The sequence below is a fragment of the Silurus aristotelis genome, assembly GCF_946808225.1.
Source record: "Silurus aristotelis genome assembly, chromosome: 14".
Classification (NCBI taxonomy): domain Eukaryota; kingdom Metazoa; phylum Chordata; class Actinopteri; order Siluriformes; family Siluridae; genus Silurus; species Silurus aristotelis.
In genome coordinates, this window is record NC_139587.1 from 11,150,178 (window position 1) to 11,173,844 (window position 23,667).

Genomic DNA, 23,667 nt, shown 5'->3' on the forward strand with positions numbered 1-23,667 from the left:
GGTTGACGGTTGAGGTCAGACAGGAGTCTCCCTGGACTATGACGTTTGCGGATGATATTGTGATTTGTGGTAAGAGTAGTGAGCAGGTTGAGAAGAGCCTGGAGAGGTGTAGGTATGTGCTGGAGAGAAGGGGAATGAAAGTCAGTAGGAGTAAGACAGAGTACATGTGTGTGAATGAGAGGAGGGGCAGTGGAGTGGTGCGGTTGCAAGGAGAAGAGGTGGAGAAGGTGGAGGAGTTTAGGTACCTGGGGTCAAGAGTGCAAAGTAATGGAGAGTGTGTTAGGGAAGTGAAGAAAAGAGTGCAGGCAGGGTGGAGTGGGTGGAGAAGAGTGACAGGAGTGATTTGTGATAGAAGGGTATCTGCAAGAATGAAAGGGAAAGTTTATAAGATTGTGGTGAGACCTGCAATGTTGTATGGATTAGAGACAGTGGCATTGAGTAAAAGACAGGAGGCGGAGCTGGAGGTAGCAGAGCTGAAGTTGTTAAGGTTTTCGTTGGGAGTGACAAGGGTGGACAGGATTAGAAATGAGTATATTAGAGGGACAGCCAATGTAGGGCGTTTTGGTGACAAGGTGAAGGAAGCGAGATTGAGATGGTTTGGACATGTGCAGAGGAGGGACATGAGTTATATTGGTAGAAGAATGCTGAGGATGGAGCCACCAGGAAGGAGGAAAAGAGAAAGGCCAAGGAGGAGGTTCATGGATGTGGTGAGGGAAGACATGCTGGCTGTTGGTGTGAAAGAGGCAGATGTGGAGGACAGGGTGGTATGGAGACTGATGATCCGCTGTGGCGACCCCTAATGGGAGAAGCCGAAAGAAGAAGAATAAGAAGAAACATGTATCATATTTACAGCATGTGATATATATGTAAGCATGTGTACAGTGATTAAATATAAAGGCTATAACAGTGCAGAGATGTGTGGACATCATTAAGAGCCTTTGCTATGTTTCCACACGGACAGTTAATGAGGTGATACCGGAGACACTGCATCGCTTCAAGGCAAGTCAAGAAGCTTTTATATATATTTAATCATAGACATTTTACAGATTTAAATGATGTATTGTTCTTATCTGTACGATCAATAAAGACAGTAATTTAAGTTATGAGGGACAAACTCACAAAACGCTACCTAGAGGGTTAATGGTGTAAAACATGGCGGATTTGGTGTTTGATTTGAGACTTGGCGCAGAAATAAAACACTGTTTACTGATTAAAAATATTTTTATCTGGAGTTTATTTACTTATTTTCTATATCTAAGTAAAGAAAGGACGTCGTGAATAAGTGTATTTTTGCCGAAGGTTTTAATTTCACCTCTTTAATATTTAGATATTTATTTATGTATTTACATTTTTTATAAAAATGGTAAAACAGAAATGCGTGCTGAATTGATAGCGCGTTAATACAATTTAGTGACGTTTAAAATAATTTTAATTTTGACAGCCAAATATATATATATATATATATATATATATATATATATATATATATATATATATATATATATATATATATTAATACGAAACTAATTTAAAATGTTGTTACCGAATGAATGTGTCCAGGCTGAAGAGCCACATATAGAACACAAGCAGAGAAAAGATGAATGATCATTATGCATGTATCTGTTCTCAGTCATGTTTACATCACTGACTCCCTCTGTCTCATCCACGTGAACCCCAAACTTCTTACTGCCTTCTGCCTGCTCATTCTTAGCTTCGTAAGCTAGTCTACATCTGTGGTGAGTGAGAGACAGGACATTATACACCAGTGGATTGAAAAAGACGCACAATGACAGGAAATCGTTTGTTCGGCTGAAATCGCCGCACAGTGAAAATAAAAAAATATATATTTAACTAAATCAATGGATTAAAACTAAAGTAACGAGTCTGTTTTGAAAATGTAAGAAGTGGAAAGTACAGATATTTGTGTAAAAATGTAATGAGTAAAAGTAAAATGTTAAAATTAATAATGGAGTAAAGTACTGATACTAAAATATCTACTTAAGTACAGTAACAAAGTATTTGTACTTTGTTACTTCCCACCTCTGGCTATGGGCCAACACTAATCATAATAGTTTCAGCTGAAAATGCCTCAGAACTTATGACAGTGCAGCAGATAAACTCTTAACCATTCTCATAAATCGGTTTGTGTCAAACTAGGATTCTTTTTTTCTTTTTTTAGGTTGCTCTCGTTAGGGGTTGCCACAGTGGACCATCTGCCTCCATACTACTCTGCCTCTTTCAATTTAACTACCTGCATGTCTTCCCTCACCATATTCATAAATCTCCTCCTTAGCCTCTCCCTTTTTCTTCTGCCTTGCACCTTCATCCTGTACATTCTTCTACCGATCTACCCCATGTCTCTCCTCTGCACATGTCCAAACCATCTCAGTGGTACCTCCCTCACCTTGTCTCCAAAATGTCCTACATGTGCTGTTCATATAGGAAGCTAATTTCGAATCCTGCCCATCCTCGTCACTCACAACGAAAGATGATTGTCATTAATCAGCTTTTGTGTTTTTTAGTGTTACTTTTATTTATTGAATTGCAAAGTAATGGAGAGTGTGTTAGAGAAGTAAAGAAAAGTGTGCAGGCAGGGTGGAGTGGGTGGAGAAGAGTGACAGGAGTGATTTGTGATAGTAGGGTATCTGCAAGAATGAAAGGGAAAGTTTATAGGACTGTGGTGAGACCTGCGATGTTGTATGGATTAGAGACAGTGGCATTGAGTAAAAGACAGGAGGTGGAGCTGGAGGTAGCAGAGCTGAAGATGTTAAGGTTTTCGTTGGGAGTGACGAGGATGGACAAGATTAGAAATGAGTTTATTAGAGGGACAGCGCATGTAGGATGTTTTGGTGACAAGGTGAGGGAGGCGAGATTGAGATGGTTTGGACATGTGCAGAGGAGGGACATGAATTATATTGGTAGAAGAATGCTAAGGATGGAGCCACCAGGTAGGAGGAAAAGAGGAAGGCCAAGGAGGAGGTTCATGGATGTGGTGAGGGAAGAGATGCAGGTAGTTGGTGTGAAAGAGGCAGATGTATAGGACAGGGTGGTATGGAGACGGATGATCCGCTGTGGCGACCCCTAATGGGAGCAGCAGAAAGAAGACGAAGACTTTTATTTATTGAATGACTGAGTGGGCAATGCTAAAATGCTAAGATTAGCTAACCCTTATACAGAGCTCTGTTGCTTGTCGCTCTAACAAGCAGAGATCATATCATTTGCTCAGGCCTTGAGGGTGGAGCTTTGTGAACAGTAAATAGGTTGGGCTCAAGTAGTAAAAAAAAAAATGTTATGTTTGTTTGACTACATAACTGTCAGAGATTTAAGGTACATTTATGACAACCAGAAACTGCTTTATCTCACATTTAAGCATTTATACAAACTCAGCCATTTGAAATCTGAAATAAAACAGATATTCATTGTGGGCTGTCTATATGTTGTGTATAGAATCAGAAAACATTCCTGGCAGAGTGCTCAGGGAATGTGCAGACCAGCTGTCAGAATTAAAGGTAAATTTTGTAAAAAAATAAAATAAAAAAATAAAAAAATAAATAAAAATAAATAAATACAAACCATGGTGTAATCAACGTTTGTCCATGGTGTAATCCAACATTTGACAATTTTAAATCTAAATAAAAACAGGAAGAACAAAATTTTCACATTACACCTTTGAGATATTGGTGAGCTGTTATGAGTTGGAGAGTGGTTTAAACATATCTTTTCTACTGTGAAGTCAAAAGATTTCCCAGTTCATATACTCGCTCATGAATGTAGCATTAATTAACTGTAGGATTTTTTTTTTAAGACAAATCTTCCCTGATGTTCATTTAAATGTTTGGTTTTATATACAGTAATCCCCCATTTATCGTGGTCGCTACGTTTCAAAACCACCCACGATAAACGAAAAACTGCGATAAATGGACACCACCCCAAAAATGCTATTTTATGTAAACAGTAGTGTACTGTATTAACATTATACTTTATTTTATAATTAATTATATTTTTATTAATAAATTTAATTATTTCAACATAAAACTCTCTAAAATTCCCTATAAGTTTTTTGGTCTATCGTGCTATCCGTGAGAGGCCGAGAAAATCAGCGAAACAATTAGTTATGTGGCAAACGCAATTCCACGATAAACTAGGGGCATGAGATTCAAACCATGGTAAAGCGGGGGATTACTGTAATCTTCACAGGCTTTCACAGGCAAGTGTACGTAATTTATTTCTCTTTTGTGGATTTCAGTCTGCTGTTGTTCACTTGCAAGGCCAAGAGACAACCATACTAGGAAGAGAAGGTAAGGATAATTTCTTGCTTACAAGGTAAAGGTTAAATATCCTTCAGGCCCACAAATCCTCAAAAGATATTTCAGAATTGACTATATAACAGTAAAAAAATAATAACAGTCAAAATATGGTTCTGTGTCTAATATTGAGGGGGTTTTTTTTATATTGAGATCTTCGAGAGGGTTTGCTAAAAAACTGGAAGATGGTCTTAAACCACCACAAGGTTTTCAAGTTGCACTCACGCTCTGGAGAGTTAGAGGTGCTCATGGATGGCATCTACTTCATCTATAGTCAGGTAGAAGTGAGTACACTCTTGGTCTTTTTTATTTAGGCATGCATCTCTTATTTAAAAATGTAAAAAAGAAATGAATAAATATATAAAAAAAAATGTTTTATATATATATATATATATATATATATATATATATATATATATATATATATATATATATATATATATATATATAAATAAAACCTTTAAAGATTTAGTTTGATTAATTATTGTGTAAATATGAGGTCACTGAATAAGTTACACCATGACTTAAAACAGAAAGTTATTTTTATAACAAGTTTGTGCAATAGATCTGTTTTGTTCATGTAATTGCTTCGGTTTCAATTAGTGTTTATGTTAACAAAAGTTAATAACTAAAAGGTTTTACATATGTTTACTACATACAATCATATGACTTACTTGTTCGTTTACAACATCCTCACCTAAGTTTGTCCTTACACTCTTGCAAAGAAAGAATGTGAGCTTGAAAACATTCCTACAGGATAATTTTTTTGTGTGTTTTGGTGCTAAACAGATCTACTATCTCAACTTCATGGACATAGCAAGCTACGAAGTGCTGGTGGATCGCTTACCATTTCTGCGCTGTACATGTAGCTTTGAGACGAGACAACGCAAGTTCAACACATGTTATACAGCTGGTGTAAACATTCTGCATGCCCACCAACGCATTTCCATCCGCATTGTTTATGAGGACTTGTTCATCAGCATGACTGATCATTCCACTTTTCTAGGCAGTGTGCGCCTGGGAGATGTGCCTTCTTCTGGTCACTTTTAAATACAGAGAACATTATCGCCTTATGAGTCATCCAGCCAATGTTTACATTTATTTGCACTATAATGCCTAATAATACTGCTGTCTGTGTTTCTGTGTTTTACCAGCTTTTATATTTAATTGGATAAATCACTTTGCACTGTACATTCAATAATTTACTCAATGTATATTTGTATATAAAACCAAAGATATTTTTGCACATTGAATTTGAATAAATGCTTATGTATTATTTTTGTGGCCTGTGGCTTTAAAAAAAAATTGCATTACTATGTATCTCAAACATAAGATGCTAAACAATGTGTCAGTAGAAATCTTTAAAAAATCAAATGTACTCTTAAAAACTAATAAAATTCAATTTCTGTCTCATGTAACCTTAATAAGATTTTCTGGCTTGTGACTAAAAAAGCCTAATATAAAATAAAGACAAAAACATAATCAAACTCTTAATTAAACGTCTTCCAGAATATTTATTTTGTAATAAAATGTATTAATTTACTTTTCTTTTGCTTTACCTTGTTCTTAAGCAGATACTAAGTTCTACACAATGCTATTCAGCAGTGTCAGCAGCAGTGGAACTTAGCCTTAATAGTTTAAATAGAGTGAATGGCAATATCACAATACTTACAGTGGCATGCGAAAATTTGGGCACCCCTGGTCACGTTTAAGCAAGTGGAAGACAAAATGATATGCAAAAGGCATAAAGTTAAACATGAAACACTATTTTGCAATATTTTAAGCAATATCAGTGTAGTGTTTTTGTTTACTACAATTTTAGAATGAAAAAGGGAAAGCAGCACCCTACAAAAGAATGGGAACCCCAGGAGACTTAAGCTCTCAGATAACATTGACCAAGGTATCAATTAAATTTAATACATTTTTATTCGTATAGAGGTTTTAACAATGAACATTGTCTCAAAGCAGCTTTACACATATAATGTAGTGATAAAAATGAAGATGTTCTTTATAAGTGCAAGTTTGTCCCTGATGAGCAAGCCGCTGGTGACTGTGGCAAGGAAACACTCCCTGAGATGGCATAAGGAAGAAACCTTGAGAGGAACCAGACGCAAGAGGAAACCCAATCTTATTTGGGTTGCACCGAATGTCCATTTATTACAGATAAACAATGTTGCGGGGTGCAGTGATGGTGATCAGAAGCAAACTGTAGTCCTGAGTCAGTTACACATTAACTACAGTCCAAATCATCCCCAAAGCTCCTGTTCCTACTCCATAATTTCATGGAACCCCAGGGCGTTGATGAGAAACCATCCCCAGCTGCACAGAGTGGCCTTCACTCGAAGAGAACACTATCCAAAATCAGGTCTGGATGAAGTGGGAAGATCAGCGGAGGGAAGAGGGGCAGGAACAGTGGTCACTGGAACCTCAGGAGCATGTTTAACGAGAGAGAGAGAGAGAGAGAGAGAGAGAGAGAGAGAGAGAGAGAGAGAGAGAGAGAGAGAGAGAGAGAGAGAGAGAGATGTGCAAAACTCCCTCAAACAAGAACTGAAAGATTCTTGGCTGGCTATGAAAAGCATTTACAAGCTGTAATATTTGCTAAAGGGGGTGCAACTAGGTACTAACTATGCAGGGTGCCCAAACTTTTGCTGCAGGCCCATTTCCTTTTCTGTTATTTTGCAAATGTAAAAGGATGAAAATTAAAAGATTTTGTTTTAAATATAATAGGAAATGTGTCATCTGTAACTTTTTGCCTTTTGGAGATCATTTCATCTTCCGTTTGCTTAACTGTTCACATTAACAGAAATTTTTACCAGGGGTGCCAAACTTTCACATGCCAACTGTAAGCCTGTCCATTTTCAGTTTAGTGAATTGGACCTATGACAAACTTCTTTAAGTTACAATTCCACAAATTATTTTCTTGAATAGTCTTATGTTCTTTTTATATGTTAATTTGACAGTCTTATATCCAAACCAAGGCAGTTAATATTAGCTCAACAAATACTAAGAATGTATTGACTATTACCAAGGCAAACATTTTTCACAAAATTTGGTAACTTTGTAGCTCAGATTACGGAACAAGGTAATGCTGTTAATGCTTGAGGGCTCTGGACTGTTTTGGCAGCAAAAAGGGGGTCAACACAATATTACACAGGTGGCCATAAAGTTATGCCTGGTGGGTGTGTGTGTGTGTGTGTGTGTGTGTGTGTGTGTGTTGAACAAAATGATAAACACAACACTTTTGTTTTTGCCCCCATTTTTCATGAGCCGATCTCAAAAGAGCCAAGACTTTCTATATACACAAAGGCCCATTTCTCTCAAATTTTGTTTACAAATCTGTGCTACTTCTTTTTTCTTATTGCCAGGATCATCTATTTACCTCACAGGTGTGGCATATCAAGATGCTGATTAGACAGCATAATTATTGTACAGGTGTGCCTTAGGCTTGCCACAATAAAAGCCCACTCTAAAAATGTGCAGTTTACTGTACTGGGGGGGTCCAAAAACAGTCAGTATCTGGTGTGGCCACCATTTGCCTCAAGCATTTTGCCCTGTACAGTGAAAACAGAGATTCATCCATGAAGAGAACACCTCTCCAAAGTGCCAGACACTATTGAATGTAAGCATTTGCCCACTTAAGTCGGTTTCGATGACGAACTGCAGTCAGGCCGACGAGCATGCAGATGAGCTTCCCTGAGACGGTTTCTGACAGTTTGAGCAGAAATTCTTTGGCTATGCAAACCAATTGTAGCAGCAGCTGTCCAGGAGCCTGGTCTCAGGCAATCTTGTAGGTGAAGATGCTGGATGTGGAGGTCCTGGGCTGGTGTGGTTACCTGTGGTCTGTGGTTGTAAGGCCGGTTGGATGTACTGCCAAATTCTCTGAAACGGCTTATAGTAGAGAATTGAACATTCAATTTACAGGCAACAGCTCTGGTGGACATTCCTGCAGTCAGCATGCCAATTGCACATCCCCTCAAAACTTGTGACAGCTGTGGCATTGTGCTGTGTGAGAAAACTGCATATTTTAGAGTGGCCTTTTATTTGGGCCAGCCTAAGGCACACCTGTGCAATAATCATGCTGTCTCATCAGCATCTTGATATGCCACACCTATGAGGTAAGATTTGTAAATATTTGAGAGAAATAGGCCTTTTGTGTACATAGCAAAATTCTTAGATCTTTGAGTTCAGCTCGTGAAAAATGGGGTCAAAGACAAAAGTGTTGCGTTTATATTTAGTTTTGTGTGTGTGTGTGTGTGTGTGTGTATATATATATGTAATACATGTAATAAGATGAATTATTTAATAAAATATAAAATATGTTTAGGTGATATTTACACATTATATTAAAAATTAAAAACGTTTAATATTATTCAAAAGTAAACCTAACAAAATGTGAAAAAGGGAACAAAGTCTCTAAATTTGCAACAACAATAGCTGAACACAGCTTCCGCAAACATTTTATTTTCCCATAGTTCTGTTCGGGCAGATCACATGACGCATTAACTAGGGCGGACGTTTTGCGAATCAGTACCGTTAAAGCCGTGTTCGCGACAACTGGGAACTCGGAACTTCACAGCTTGGAACCTCTTTTTCCCCCAACGTTAGAGACATATACATATATAAAAAAAAAAATCATACAACATAATTAAAATATAAACCCAAACTCTAAATGATACACGAAATCTTTAATCACAGTGTTAACTCTTACTTCCTGTTCTTATTTTTTTTTTTACTATCCGCAGAAGGCGGAAGTGTCGATACTTCGAAATTGCGAATTGGAGATACAACTGGGAGAGGAAAACATTTGCAGTTGACACTTGGTGATGAATGTACCATGTCAATAGTCTTAGTATAACAGGCAGTATTTTGTGCTGTCTTATTGCCGATGTGGTTATATACTGACCTAAAGAGACACTCGGGACGAATTACGACACGATGTCTGAGCATAAAGTTGGGTTTTGGGGAGGGAGAATTCCCAGAGAAGTCGTCAGCATGGCAAAACATTTAAAAGATTTGGATAAGCAACTCTTCAGGCAAATTCTTAAAGGTGAGAAAGCTAGTAGAGCAACATTAGGAGAAAAAGCAGATAATCATAAAACAGTCTTTGTAAGGAGTTGCACAATAAAATGTGAGTTGTTAAATATTTGCACTATTGATTTGCAGTTGTGGTAAATGCCCTGGAGGAGAAGGAGTGCAGTGTGTTAATGACAGACATTATCGAAAATAATTCCCTCTCAGAAGAAAAACTTGGCTACATTGTTTCAGGCATGTATGAGCTCCTGAAAGAAGCTTTTCGTCAACCGTCAACTTCAATGAAACAAGAGGTACGTGTATTATGTGTTTGTACAGAAATGGGGCAGACATTTAGCCAACCAAAAGCCTACTTCCATAATTATGGATGAATATTTCGTACAATATTCAAAATGAATTGTAAATTGTATTTGCAGTTGCGTTGTCCACATGTCAAGTCAAGTCAAGTTTATTTGTATAGCGCTTTTCACAACAGACATTGTCTCAAAGCAGCTTTACAGAAAACAACAGTGAAGGTGAATGGTGTGCGTTTGTCCCTGATGAGCAAGCCGTGGCGACAGTGGCAAGGAAAAACTCCCTTAGATGATATGAGGAAGAAACCTTGAGAGGAACCAGACTCAAAGGGGAACCCATCCTCATATGGGTGACATCAAAAGTTTGGTCATAAATCTTTCAACAATACAGAACATTTTGTGATCATCATAGATCCAGCATCAGCTTCTCCATGCCAGGGCCTTTAAACACTCGGCATCTACTTCTCCATGATCATCCATAGGTCCATAATCTTCACGAGGTGGGACGTGACTGGAGCTGGCCAAACCTCAGGATGCCTCGGGATGGGGAGAGAAAGAGAAGCAGTGGAGAGGAATTAGCGTAGCTGCTGTTCATGATATTAACAGCACAAGTTGATAATGTGCATGTGATCAGATGTTCTGGAGCACAAGGTTATGATGTGATGTGTGTGATGTGTGTTATGTGTAGGCTTTGCTAAAAAGATATGTTTTTAATCTGCACTTAAACTGGGAGAGTGTATCTGAACCCCGAACACTGTCAGGAAGACTATTCCAGAGTTTGCTATTCTAGGAACTACTAGAAGCCCAGAGTTTTGAGATCTCAGGGAGCGTGACGGATTGTAGCGTGTTAAGAGACTGGATAGATACATGGGAGCCAAACCATTTAGTGCTTTATAAGTGAGTAGCAGTAGTTTGTAGTCTATTCGAAACTTAATAGGAAGCCAATGTAGGGACGATAAGATTGGGGTTATATGATCGTATTTTCTTGACCTAGTAAGAACTCTTGCTGCGGCATTCTGAACTAACTGAAGCTTGTTTATTAATGATGCAGGACATCCACCTAGTAATGCATTACAGTAGTCTATTCTAGAGGTCATAAACGCATGGACGAGCTTCTCTGCATCAGATATAGATAACATATTTCTTAGCTTAGAAATATTTCTAAGGTGAAAGAAGGCTGTTTTTGTAACTTGATTGATGTGATTTTTGAAAGATAAGTTGCTGTCTAAAATAACTCCCAGGTCTTTTACCGTTGAACTAGTAGTTACAGAACAACCGTCTAAATGCAGGCTGAGATGCTGGAGCTTCTGTGTACTATTTTTTGGGCCGATGAGCAAAATCTCCGTTTTATCAGAATTTAATAGCAGAAAGTTATGGGTCATCCAATCTCTTATTTCTTCAACACACTCAGTTATGCGAGCTAATTGAGCTGTATCGCCTGGTTTGGATGAAATATATAGCTGGGTATCATCAGCATAACAATGGAAGCTAATTCCATGCCTTCTAATAATATTTCCTAATGGAAGCATGTATATTGTAAAAAGCAGGGGTCCCAGAACTGACCCTTGTGGCACGCCATAATTTACTAGCATTATCCTGGATAGCTCTCCATTTAAATCTACGAAATGGTAACGATTGGACAGGTAGGATTTAAACCAGCTTAATGCCTGTCCCTGAATACCGATGTAATTCTGTAAGCGATCGAGGAGAAGATCATGATCTATAGTGTCGAACGCAGCACTAAGATCTAGTAAAACTAATAGGGAGATGTAGCCTTGGTCTGAAGCTAAAAACAGGTCGTTAGTGATTTTAACTAGAGCAGTTTCTGTGCTATGATGGGGCCTAAAACCTGACTGAAACTCTTCAAAGATATTGTTCTCCTGCAAGTGGTTACATAGCTGGGCAGCGACAATCTTTTCTAAAATCTTAGACATAAATGGGAGATTTGAAATTGGTCTGTAATTCGATAGCGTGCTTGGATCCACATATGGATGCATACATTTTAAATCTTGCATTTGGGTTTATATCATACCGTTTGGGGTTTTACTTTTGCAACTTGCAACTGTATTTCCAGTCTCTTATGAGTTATGACCATGCCATATTTAAATAGCAATATTAATTACCACGTTTGCTTTTTCACACTGCGTTGCGTATGTAACCTGCCCAAAACCTATAAGGATTTGCTATTCCTTTGGCATTTGCATTTCTGATGCCTTCATACATACAGTTCATGGTCGACATGGATTAAGGTAAATACAGTTTTCATAAATGTATAAACAATTGACCCTTCGCACAGCGCTTGATTGAGTCATAGCAACAGTAACTAAGGAGAGCGGGTTTTTGCGATGGGTCAATTCCTTATACTTTTATAAAAACGGTATTTACCTTTCACAAGTGAAATTTAGAATAAAAAGCTTAATAGTCTCTTCTGGTATGTCGTCAATAATAATAATAAAATTTGTGTAGTGAAATTATTATAATTTTTTTTTAATCAGATTTATTCATTATTAAAATAATGTATTGTAGTCTGATTATATGAAGAAAAGTCATAATATGATGCAAAACCAGTTTTAAACGTGTGCAGCTTGTATATGATTATAAAATGACTGTCCTCTGGCTACTGACTTTTGAATACTGTCCAATTTTTATATATAATTATGTATAATATTTAATATAATACAGATGGTCCCCGAGTTACGATGGTTTTCGTATAATATCAATAAAACAAAATTATAAAAATATTGATATTTCTATGCAACAAGCACAAGCCGGTACGTAAGGTACGTATATTTGGACAGTGACACAATCTTCATGATTTGGGATACGCATGCCACCACATCGGATTTGAAATGAAACAACTGAGATGCAATTGAAGAGCAGACGTTCAGGCTTAATTAGAGGGGTTGAACAAAAATATCTTCTGAAGCATTTAGGTTTACAACCATTTCTTTTCAGAGTTACCTCATTTCAGGGGCTCAAAAGTAATTGGACAAATTAAGTCTGGTTCCTCTCAAGGTTCCTTCCTTATGCCATCTCGGGAAGCTTTTCTTGTCACAGTTGCCATCGGCTTGCTCATCAGGGACAAACTTACTCTTATGAAGAACATCTTGTTCATTTTTATCACCACATTATCAGTGTAAAGCTGCATGTTTATTGTTAAAAGCACTATACAGATAAAAATATATTGAATTAAATTAACATTACCATAAATAAAATGTCCATTCTTAATACTTTGTTGAGAGTGCTTTGGAGGCAATGACTGACTGAAGTCTTGAACCCATGGACATCACAAAATACTGGGTTTCCTCCTTTGTTATTCTTTGCCAGGCCGTTCCTGCTGTTGTTGCTTGTTTGTGGGTCTTTCTGCCTTAAGTTTTGTCTTAAACAAGTAAAATGCATGCTTGATTGGGTTGAGATCTGGTGATTGACTTGTAGGATTACAACTATTTCAAATATTTTTGACTTTTTGCCACTTGATAAGCTTTTGGCCACTTGATAAAGAATCGGCTACATATTAAGGAGCTGTAATGCCTAAACCCTTCTTCAAATTTTTATGTACTCAAATTACAGAAGAGTGTCTGCACTTTAAGCCTCTGTTAATTATATAACTGTATTCTGAATATGTTTTGGTAAACAGCTAAACAAAACCTGTCACTGTCCAAATATTTCAGCACCTGACTGTTTGTGTGTGTATACATATGTATCTCTTACTAATTTTAAGAAGAAGGAGGATCATAGGGTGACGTATACGAGTGGAGGAAGGGGCACACAGGTGGACTGTGTAATAAATATGAGATGCAACCTGAAGGAGATTGGAGACTGCAATGTGTTGGCAGGGGACAGTGTAGCAAGACCGCATCGGATGGCGGTCTGTAGAATGGTTTTGGAGGTGAAGAAGTGAAGGAGAGTGAGGACTGAAAGAATAATAAGATGGTGGAAACTAAAGGAGGAAGCCTGAAGTTTAAGGTTCAGGGAAAAGGTCAGAAAGGGGCTCGGTGGTGGTGAAGAGGTGCTGGATGATTGGGAAACTACTGCAGAAGTGATAATGGAGACCGCTAGAAAGGTACTTGGTGTAACATCTGGAAATAGAAAGGAAGACAAAGAGACTTGGTGGTGGAATGAGGAATTGCAGGAAAGCATAGGGAGAAAGAGGTTGGCAAAACAGAACTGGGATCGACAGAGTCATGAGAAAAGTAGGCAGGAGTACAAGGTGATGCAGCAGCAGGTAAAGAGGGATGTGGCTAAAGCAAAGGAAAAGGCATATGAAGAGCTGTATGAGAAGTTGGACACTGAGGAAAGAGAAAAGGATTTATACCAATTGGCCAGGCAGAGCGACCGAGCTGGGAAGGATGTGCAATAAAGTTAGAGCAATAAAGGATGGAAATGGAAATGTGTTGACTAGTGAGGAGAGTGTGTTGAGAAGATGGAGGGAGTATTTTGAGCAGCTGATGAACGAGGAAAATTAGTGAGAGCGAGCGAGAGGGTTGGATGGTGTGGAGATGGTGGTGAAGCAGGAAGTGGATAGGATTAGTAAGAAAGGACCGTGCATGTAGGACGTTTTACAGACAAGGTGAGGGAGGCGAGATTGAGATGGTTTGGACATGTGCAGAGGAGGGACATGGGGTATATCGGTAGGAGATTCCTGAGGATGGAGCCACCAGGAAGGAGGAAAATAGGAAGACCGAGGAGGAGGTTTATGGCTGCGGTGATGGAAGACATGCCGGTAGTTGTTTTTAAAGAGGCTGATGTAAAGGGGGGTATGGAGACGGGTCGCCACAGCGGATCATCCAATGGGAGCAGCCGAAAGTAGCAGAAGAAGAAGATATATGTATAAAAAATATATATTGAGAGAGAGAATAATTGTGGATATTGCCATTTTGAATAGGGAGAAAGGCTTTCATTGCTTAAAATTTTGAGCAGTATTGTGGGCCTTTTCTATGTTGTATGATGAAGGTAATGCAGATATCGCTTAAGGCGAGACCTTAAAACAATTAATAGTTGCAGAATGTCCTAAGCCTTTTTTTCTCTCTCTTTAGAGTTTTGAAGAAGATCTTTGTGAGCTCAGGTAAGAGGTTTAGTTGGCTTGCCATTTAATTACTTTTAATACAATTGTTTTTCTAGTTGTTTTTAACTGTACAGCCAAAAGTTTTAAGAATGACCCAAATATAAATTTTCACAAAGTCTGCTGCTTCATTGTTTTTATATCTTTTTGTCAGATGTTTACTATGGTATACTGAAGTATATGTTTATGCAAAGAGTAAATATATGCAGTGTTGACCCTTCTTTTTCCAAGCTCTATGTAATTCGCCCCTGGCATGATGTCATTCAACTTCTGGGCCAAATTCTGACTGAGGGCAGCTCATTCTTGCATAATCAGTTTTTGTTTATCCACCCACCTGTTGAGGATTGATCAAGTTCTGGGTACTTTCCTGGCCATGGACTCAAGCTTTCAATGTTTTGTTCCCTGAGCCATTCAGTTATCACTTTTGCCTTATAGCAAGGTGCTCCATCATGTTGAAGAAAGGCATTTCTGGATGAGAAAAGGTGCTCTCTGAGGATGTTTTTTGCCATTCTTTATTCATGGCTGTGTTCTCAGGCAAAATTGTGCTACCCCACTCAGGATGCTTTACTGTTGGCATGACACAGGACTGATAGTAGCGCTCAACTTTTACTTTACCCCAGTCCTCAGCAGTCCAATCCCTGTACCACCAGGCCATTCTCCAAAATCTTTGCCTCACTTTGTGTGTGTGTATGTATATATATCTATAACTACAGTGGGGCAAAAAAGTATTTAGTCAGCCACCAATTGTGCAAGTTCTGCCTCTTAAAAAGATGAGGGAGGCCTGTAATTTTCATCAACTATTAGAGACAAAATGAGAAAAAAAAATCCAGAAAATCACATTGTCTTGATTTTTAAAAAATTTATTTGCAAATTATGGTGGAAAATAAGTATTTGGTCACCTGCAAAAAAGCAAGATTTCTGGCTCTCACAGACCTGTAACATCTTCTTTAAGAGGCTCCTACAGCATTGCTACAGCAATTGATTTTCAAATGAAATGCAAAAATTTATTTCTTTTCATCTGAAAAGACGACTTTGGCCAACTGAGCAACAGTTCAGTCCTTTTTTTGTCCTTTGCCCAAGGTAAGACACCTCTGACGTTGTCTCTGGTTCAGCAGCGGCTTGACACAAGGAATGCGTCAGTTGTAGCCCATGGATACGTCTGTGCGGGGTGGCTCTTGAAGCACTGACTCCAGCTGCAGTCCACTCTTGGTGAATCTCCCCCAAATTCTTGAATGGGCTTCGTTTCATCTTTTTCTACCACATTTTTTTCCTTCCATTCAACTTTCCATTAATGTGCTTGGATACAGCACTCTGTGAACAGCAGCTTCTTTAGCGATGACCTTTTGTGTCTTACCCTCCATGTGCAGGGTGCCAATGATCGGCTTCTGACTGTCAAGTCAGCAGTCTTACCACATGATTGTGTAGCCTGAACCTTTGCAGGTGTTTTGAGTTCATTTGCTGATTAGAGTGTGACACCACAAGTCTCCAATATTGAACTTTTCACAATATTCTCATTTTCTGAGATACTGAATTTTGGGTTTTCTTTAGCTATAAGCCATAATCATTAAAATTAAAAGAAATAAACACTTAAAATATCAGTCTGTGTGTGAGATGAATCTATATAATGAGTTTCACCTTTTGTGTTGAATTACTAAAATAAATCAACTAATATTCTAATTTATTGAGGTGTGTGTGTGTGTGTGTGTGTGTGTGTGTGTGTGTGTGTGTGTGTGTGTGTGTGTGTGTGATCAAAAGACATCATTATTTCTCAATTATTTTGTATATTGTTTTAAAAGGGAAAAAAATTACAAAGCGTAAGAAACAATCTAGGATTAATGATGTGCATATCTGGTAAAAACATTTCCATGTATGACAAAAAATTATTTTCGCCATTTGCTTTTGTGTCATTTACAGGATTTCTGATGAGTTCATTGCAGACCTCTCCCATGTTGTCTTTGGAAATGGGTATGAAGTAAAACAAATTTTTATGTCATTTCTGCTATGCAAATTTCAATTCTTTATTAGAAGTTGTCACTTACTTCATTTGTGCTGTCACCGGCTATGCCTATAGGCCATAACTTTAAAACCACTGACAGGTAAAATAAATAACATTAATTATCTTATTGCAATGGCATCTGCCATGGGGTGGGATATATTAGGCAGCAAATAAAGTCAGTTGATGTTAGAAGCTGAAAATTGGGCAAGCACAAGGATCTCAGCAACTTTAACACGGGTCAAATTGTGTGTAGGATGACTGGGTCAGAGCATCTCCAAAGCAGCAGGTCTTGTGAAGTTTTCAGATAGTGGCTAGTACCTGCAAAAAGTGCATCAAGAGTAGACAACTGGTAGCAGGGTCATGGGTGTCTAAGGCTTATTGATGTGTATGGGTAGTCAGCCTGTCTGGCCCTGGGACTATGGAGCATCTGTAGTATTTGCTGAACAAACAATTTCGATCCATGGATGCTCCTCCACAAAATCTACATGACTTAAAGGATCTGCTACCAACACGTTGCTGCTAAATACCACAGCATAACTTCAGACCTATTGTGGAGTACATTCCTAAATGGTTTTATGTCTAGTTACTGTGTGTGTAACATTTATAAAATGTGAATGTTGGTGGCACAACAGTGACCTACATTCTATTAGGCAGGTGGTTTTAATGTTATGGCTGATAGATGAATAGTTTTAAAGCATTCAAGAAAACGATGAGTATTCAACCTGATCCTTTTCTGACTTCTCCTTTAGACGACCAGCACTCAATGCTTATGCTATGCAGCATGGCCCAAGATTACCTAAATTAGAAAAATTAAGATGGAGAGTGGATGTTGCAATTTCAACAAGGTACAGTAGTGATGCACATAATAAGCTAAAAGGTGATATTGAATATTGAGGTAATAGTTCTTATCTTATTCCATTAAAAAAATTAACCCTAAACAAAAGCTTATATGAATGTGGAATTGAATATAAATAAAAGCAAATAAGAGCATTTGCCTGTGTCTTTTAATAGCATTAGAAGTGTATATACATATTAGGAGTGTAGAAAGTGATATAGTTTTACTTTTTTTTTTTTTTTTTTTTTTTTTAATATACAATTTCTGATTAAATGTCTGCTTAGTTATATAATGGAAAATATTTTGTAAAAATTAAATTGAATAATTTACATTTGTTAGACCCCATTTGGGTAATACAGATGTGTATGTAAATGTGTGTGTTTTGCATTTAATATTGAATTTTCTGAAGATATGATAATAGATTTAGGCATATCTTTGATTATTATTTAGGTTTACATATTTCTGAGTAGTTTATTAGTAGTTTACCTTTTTTTTTTTTATTTTAAGTTAATAGAAGTACATTTTAAAGACAAACAAAACTTATCGTGTAGTAATTTATATGCTAAAGGCTAAATCTTGTCACCAGTATGAAAGCCATAAAGCCATATGAATGTAGCCTTTGTAATAATTGCAATGTTATTACCATATTGTTTAAAAATACAAAGAGTTTGGATCATTTCCAGTGGCTTTACTGAGTAGGTCGACAGTAGACTATGCTAGAACTAGTTTGCCCCAAAAAGTGTGTCTGAAAATGATAAAATCCTAACACTTGCCTTGGGTTCTTTTAACCAGTAGGAGCATGATACAAGTTAATTATATTTCCCATAAATGCTTAGCTAAAATAATTAATCATTATTTCAACAAAGTTCACTGTCCTTATTTATTTCAGTTCCTTGTCTCGAGCTTTACAGCCATCTATTCTAATGCAGTTAAAACTTTCTGATGGGAATCTTCATCAATTTGAGGTAATTATATTGTCTATAATTTTTTACATATAATTTATTTATAATGAGAATGAACCTATTGCTAGGACAAGGCATAGAGGTTTCTCTTAACCAGTTTATTTTAAGTATATCATTCCAAACAAGATTGTCCAAAATGTCTTGGTAAGATTTCCCTTCACTGGAAGTAAGGGGCCAAGCCCAACCCCTGAAAAACAGCCTCCTACCAGTATCTCTTCTTCACTAAACTTTACAGTTGGCACAATACAGTGAGGCAGGTAAAGTTCCCCTGGCATCTGCCAAACCCAGACTTGCTCACGAGAGTGCCAAACAAATAAAAAATAATTTTAAAAAGCGTGATTTATTACTCCACATGCTTAAATTTGGCGCTTGGCATTCTACTTAGTAATGTAAGGCTTGCATTTCAGCCATGGGAATCCCCTTCCGAACTGTGCAGATTTTGTGCTCATGTTAATGCGGTGTAAATTTAGAAATCTTTAGCTATGGAATCTGCTTTGCATTGGGGACTTTCCCCACACCATCCACCTCAACACTCAGTTCTGTGACTTTATGTGGTCTTTTGCTTCTACTGGGGTGCTGTTGTTTCGAAACGCTTCCAATTTCCAATAAAATTTATAGTTGATTTACTGTGGAATAAATGCAAACTGTATGGCTAGGTGCTTGAATTCACACACCTGTGGCAATGTGTCTGATTTAACCTGAATTTTAGGAATGAAGAGGTGTGTTCTAATACTTTTGTCCATTTCATATATATGTCCAGTTATTTCAGGGTAGACCTCTGCTTAGTATCATTTAGCGAATGGCTATCATTTCAACCATTAAAAAAACACTCCCTGGCATTAAGTGATAATCCATAAAAATATATGAATAACTAATGTCACAGTGATTACTAAATATGCTTCTTGATAGATAATTTGGTTCGATTATAATAAAGATGTTTATTCGATATGAGAATCATGTCTTATTCTTACCAGATTATCATTTTCTCTCTGTCTTTTTGTGTACATGCAAGTGATCTCTACACCACAGAAAAAAAGATGTATATTTAAATGTGCAACCAGCACAAGATTTGAAAGTAGAGTTAATCCATTGATGATAAAGAAATTGCTGATTCTGTCTGTTTATTGCACAAAAGAGCTGACTTAAGAGTATTATGTCTTTACTGTTGTAACTGCTAGTAAGATGGCTAGAAAGGCATTTACATAACAGTAGGCCATCATGTAACATTGCCAGCTAACATGATCATGTGTAAGGCTCAGTGTAAAAAATTGTTGAGTTTCTTGCTGCCACAGTTCTTCTGTATTTCACTCTAAACGTCACTGTAAAATTCACTAAAAATACTCATCCATTGAGTCATTTCTGTCACAATTATTCACTTAAAAAAAACAAATCAATTGCTTATTATTAGCTGTAGCCACCTGAAACATATTTCACTGAATTTATTGATATTTACTGAGCAACACTGCATCCCTCACTGCTTATCCAGTTCCTGACATAAATATCTACCATAAGCATTGTTCACATTTTGAATTCATCTCCAAGACATAATCAAAGTAATCAGGATATATGATTCATATTTTAACCTTTTGTTGCCTAGGAATATGAAGTAACATCTGTCAAGCTCACAATAAATGTCTTTTTGTACTCCTCACTTAAAACTAAGTGTATCATGTGCAGTGCAGGAGTTACTGAAGCTTAGCTTTATATTTACAACCTAACTACATTAACCTCTTTAAATTTAATTTATAATATATATTTGATTTCCTTATTCATAGGTTCCTATGTCGAAGTTCCAGGAGCTGCGCTACAATGTAACACTCATTTTAAAAGAAATGAACGATTTGGAGAAACGAAGTGTTCTTAAGATCCAGGATGTAAATTGAGTTTAGTTATAACAGAGCATTTGTTAATACAGTAAAATGTTTGATTATACAATAGTTCATTTGAATAAATTACTGTGTTGCATGGTTTTGGATATACACATACAGACATTGTGCAATGAATCAGCTTATTGATTTTTTTCCCCTTTAGCAGAAAGGACATTATTTACATCCACTTAATGTTTATGGAATATTGTAAGAAATACACTGTGATTGTAATGAAGTAAGAAAATTGGCTTTTTTTCTTTTCCTTATTTGGCTTAATTAACTTGTGTGTAATTGGCTGCTGATTGACACTCAATATATAGCAATGCAACAAAAAAGCTGTGGACCAAACCTTGTTGCCTCACAAAAGTATTTACTCCTTTTAAGTCATCTGATTAAACTATATTACAAACAGCAGAATTTGCAAACCAGTGTGATTTTTAAAAAGGCTTTAGGTTTTTGCTTGGTTGACTCAAGCAGGTTGTACTATCCTATTGTATTCTTTTTTTTCTCTGTCCATTTGCACTTTGATTTTAACAAGAAACCTAGTCTACTCAGCTTTTCTAATAGTTTCATATAGTTTTTGATACATTTTGTGCCTGTTAATACAAATCAGTATTTGCTTTATGTCACCACATTTAGTTTTTTAGTTCAAATCCAAGCACTGCCCCTGCTGGGCCCTTGACTCTTTTTCTTTCACTCTTATCTGCTCTGTTGTGTAAATGAGATCTGGGTTGGGGTGTCTGCTAAATGCTACAAGTGTGTGTGTGCTTTTAATGATGGAATAAAAATATAAATTTTCATTGTGGGCAGAATCAATGAAGGTGAGATGTGTCATTATTAAATTTTTAGTTGGTTGGAAAATAACCGTCCTATTTCAAATTTCTCTTTAAAAGTGCCCATAAAAAAGCCCTTGAACAGCGATCAATTCGAACCCTACTATGCAAATGAAATCTAATACTGAGCCACCTCTCATTCTTAGCATACATCTTCCATGTTGTGCTCCCGATTATTTGCTGTTTACATATGCATTAAGGCTGTTCTTTTTTTAATCAAGTGCAACAGCACCACCAATTGTCTTAAACACTTTAACGAATCTAACCTTAAACTAACATATTTCTAGCCAGATTCAAGGAAACTGACATTATTAATAATTCCAGGTGGTTACACAAAAGTAACATGATCCAGATTCTGTGCATTAGGGGGTTAAGACCTGTTCACTGACAGACAAACATCTGTAACACACTGTAAGCAAGGTGTATATGCTATTATCAAGTTTTTGATAATAGCATATACATATATTTTTTAAGCAAGCTTGTGTCATGTAGTGATTTAATAACATGGCGCTAAGCATTTTCCTAAATGCGAGTACTGTATGTCTCTATAAAAATACTATAAAAGTTTACTTCTAAACATATTAACTACAGTGAGGAAAGTAAGTATTTGAACACCCTGCTATTTTGCAAGTTCTCCCACTTAGAAATCATGGCGGGGTCTGAAATTGTCATCTTAGGTGCATGTCCACTGTGAGAGACATAATCTAAAAGAAAAAATCCAGAAATCACAATGTATGATTTTTAAACTATTTATTTGTATGATACAGCTGCAAATAAGTATTTGAACACCTGTCTATCAGCTAGAATTCTGACCCTCAAAGACCTGTTAGTCTGCCTTTAAAATGTCCACCTCCACTACATTTATTATCCTAAATTAGATGCACCTGTTTGAGGTTGTTAGCTGCATAAAGACACCTGTCCACCCCATACAATCAGTAAGAATCCAACTACTAACATGGCCAAGACCAAAGAGCTGTCCAAAGACACTAGAATTGTACACCTCCACAAGGCTGGAAAGGGCTACAGGGAAATTGCCAAGCAGCTTGGTGAAAAAAGGTCCACTGTTGGAGCAATCATTAGAAAATGGAAGAAGCTAAACATGACTGTCAATCTCCCTCGGACTGGGGCTCCATGCAAGATCTCACCTCGTGGGGTTTAAATGATCCTAAGGAAGGTGAGAAATCAGCCCAGAACTACACGGGAGGAGCTGGTCAGTGACCTGAAAAGAGCTGGGACCACTGTTTCCAAGGTTACTGTTGGTAATACACTAAGACGTCATGGTTTGAAATAATGCATGGCACGGAAGGTTCCCCTGCTTAAACCAACACATGTCCAGGCACGTCTTAAGTTTGCCAATGACCATTGGGATGATCCAGAGGAGTCATGGGAGAAAGTCATGTGGTCAGATGAGACCAAAATAGAACTTTTGGGTCATAATTCCACTAAACGTGTTTGGAGGAAGAAGAATGATGAGTACCATCTCAAGAACACCATCCCTACTGTGAAGCATGGGGGTGGTAACATCATGCTTAGGGGGTGTTTTTCTGCACATTAGACAGGGCGACTGCACTGTATTGAGAGGATGACCGGAGCCATGTATTGCGAGATTTTGGGGAACAACCTCCTTCCCTCAGTTAGAGCATTGAAGATGGGTCGAGGCTGGGTCTTCCAACATGACAATGACCCGAAGCACACAGCCAGCATAACCAAGGAGTGGCTCTGAAAAGAAGCATATCAAGGTTCTGGCATGGCCTAGCCAGTCTCCAGACCTAAAACCAATAGAGAATCTTTAGCGGGAGCTTAAACTCCGTGTTTCTCAGCGACAGGCCAGAAACCTGACTGATCTAGAGAAGATCTGTGTGGAGGAGTGGGCCAAAATCCCTCCTGCAGTGTGTGCAAACCTGGTGAAAAACTACAGGTTTGACCTCTATAATTGCAAACAAAGGCTACTGTACCAAATATTAACATTGAATTTCTCAGGTGTTCAAATACTTATTTGCAGCTGTATCATACTAATAAATAGTTTTAAAAAATCATAAATTGTGATTTCTGGATTTCTTTTTCAGATTATGTCTCTCACAGTGGACATGCACCTACGATGACAATTTCAGACCCCTCCATGATTTCTAAGTGGGAGAACTTGCAAAATAGCAGGGTGTTCAAATACTTATTTTCCTCACTGTATATTAAAATAACTAGGTAAACTTTTATCAACTAGGTAACATTCAAGTGTTAATAAATTGCACTGTGCCTTACAGTATCCTTGCTAGCAGTTCAGTTGCACTACTGATACCAATAATAAGTGCCAGCTGATTAAAAAGTTTAAATGTCAAGGACATAAAAGGGACTGATGACATATTTTTACTTGACCCCCAGGTTCATATGAATATATATATATATATATATATATATATATATATATATATATATATATATATATATATATATATATATATATATTTTTTTTTTTATTTTTTTTTTTT

At 37.2% G+C, this 23,667-nt stretch overlaps 2 protein-coding genes across 4 annotated transcripts in view; both read left to right on the forward strand.

The window, feature by feature from the left end:
• Positions 1 to 5,701, forward strand: part of LOC310736677 (uncharacterized protein) — a 39,353-nt gene extending 33,652 nt beyond the window's left edge. Inside the window, exons 5-7 of one of the 2 annotated variants that reach the window (XM_083560433.1) lie at positions 4,247 to 4,298; positions 4,458 to 4,588; positions 5,094 to 5,701. In XM_083560433.1, the coding sequence (XP_083416559.1) occupies positions 4,247 to 4,298; positions 4,458 to 4,588; positions 5,094 to 5,354 (444 nt within the window). In that variant the 3' untranslated portion in view covers positions 5,355 to 5,701. The remainder of the gene's footprint in view (positions 1 to 4,246; positions 4,299 to 4,457; positions 4,589 to 5,093) is intronic. The other variant, XM_083560434.1, reaches the window with a different exon arrangement.
• Positions 5,702 to 7,810: 2,109 nt separating this feature from the next.
• commd5 (COMM domain containing 5) lies at positions 7,811 to 21,164 on the forward strand. 2 transcript variants are annotated; one of them, XM_083560480.1, is made up of 8 exons: positions 7,811 to 7,923; positions 9,047 to 9,351; positions 9,468 to 9,628; positions 14,665 to 14,693; positions 16,605 to 16,655; positions 17,436 to 17,531; positions 18,411 to 18,486; positions 20,259 to 21,164. In XM_083560480.1, the coding sequence occupies exons 2-8, from the start codon at positions 9,240 to 9,242 to the stop codon at positions 20,364 to 20,366; spliced, it is 633 nt and encodes a 210-aa protein (XP_083416606.1). In that variant the 5' UTR covers positions 7,811 to 7,923; positions 9,047 to 9,239; the 3' UTR covers positions 20,367 to 21,164. The 2 variants fall into 2 exon arrangements, with proteins under 2 accessions (XP_083416606.1, XP_083416605.1); XM_083560479.1 differs by lacking the exon at positions 7,811 to 7,923 and having other exon boundaries at positions 8,790 to 9,351.
• The last annotated feature ends 2,503 nt before the right edge of the window (positions 21,165 to 23,667 follow it).

What these genes read in the sequence shown, in the direction of transcription:
- commd5 (XM_083560480.1), top strand. Translation starts at nt 9,240, where the DNA reads ATGTCTGAGCATAAAGTTGGGTTTTGGGGAGGGAGAATTCCCAGAGAA. An exon ending in CTTCAGGCAAATTCTTAAAG is followed by an intron (nt 9,352 to 9,467) that starts GTGAGAAAGCTA and finishes ATTGATTTGCAG; the next exon opens with TTGTGGTAAATGCCCTGGAG. An exon ending in GATGTTGCAATTTCAACAAG is followed by an intron (nt 17,532 to 18,410) that starts GTACAGTAGTGA and finishes TATTTATTTCAG; the next exon opens with TTCCTTGTCTCGAGCTTTAC.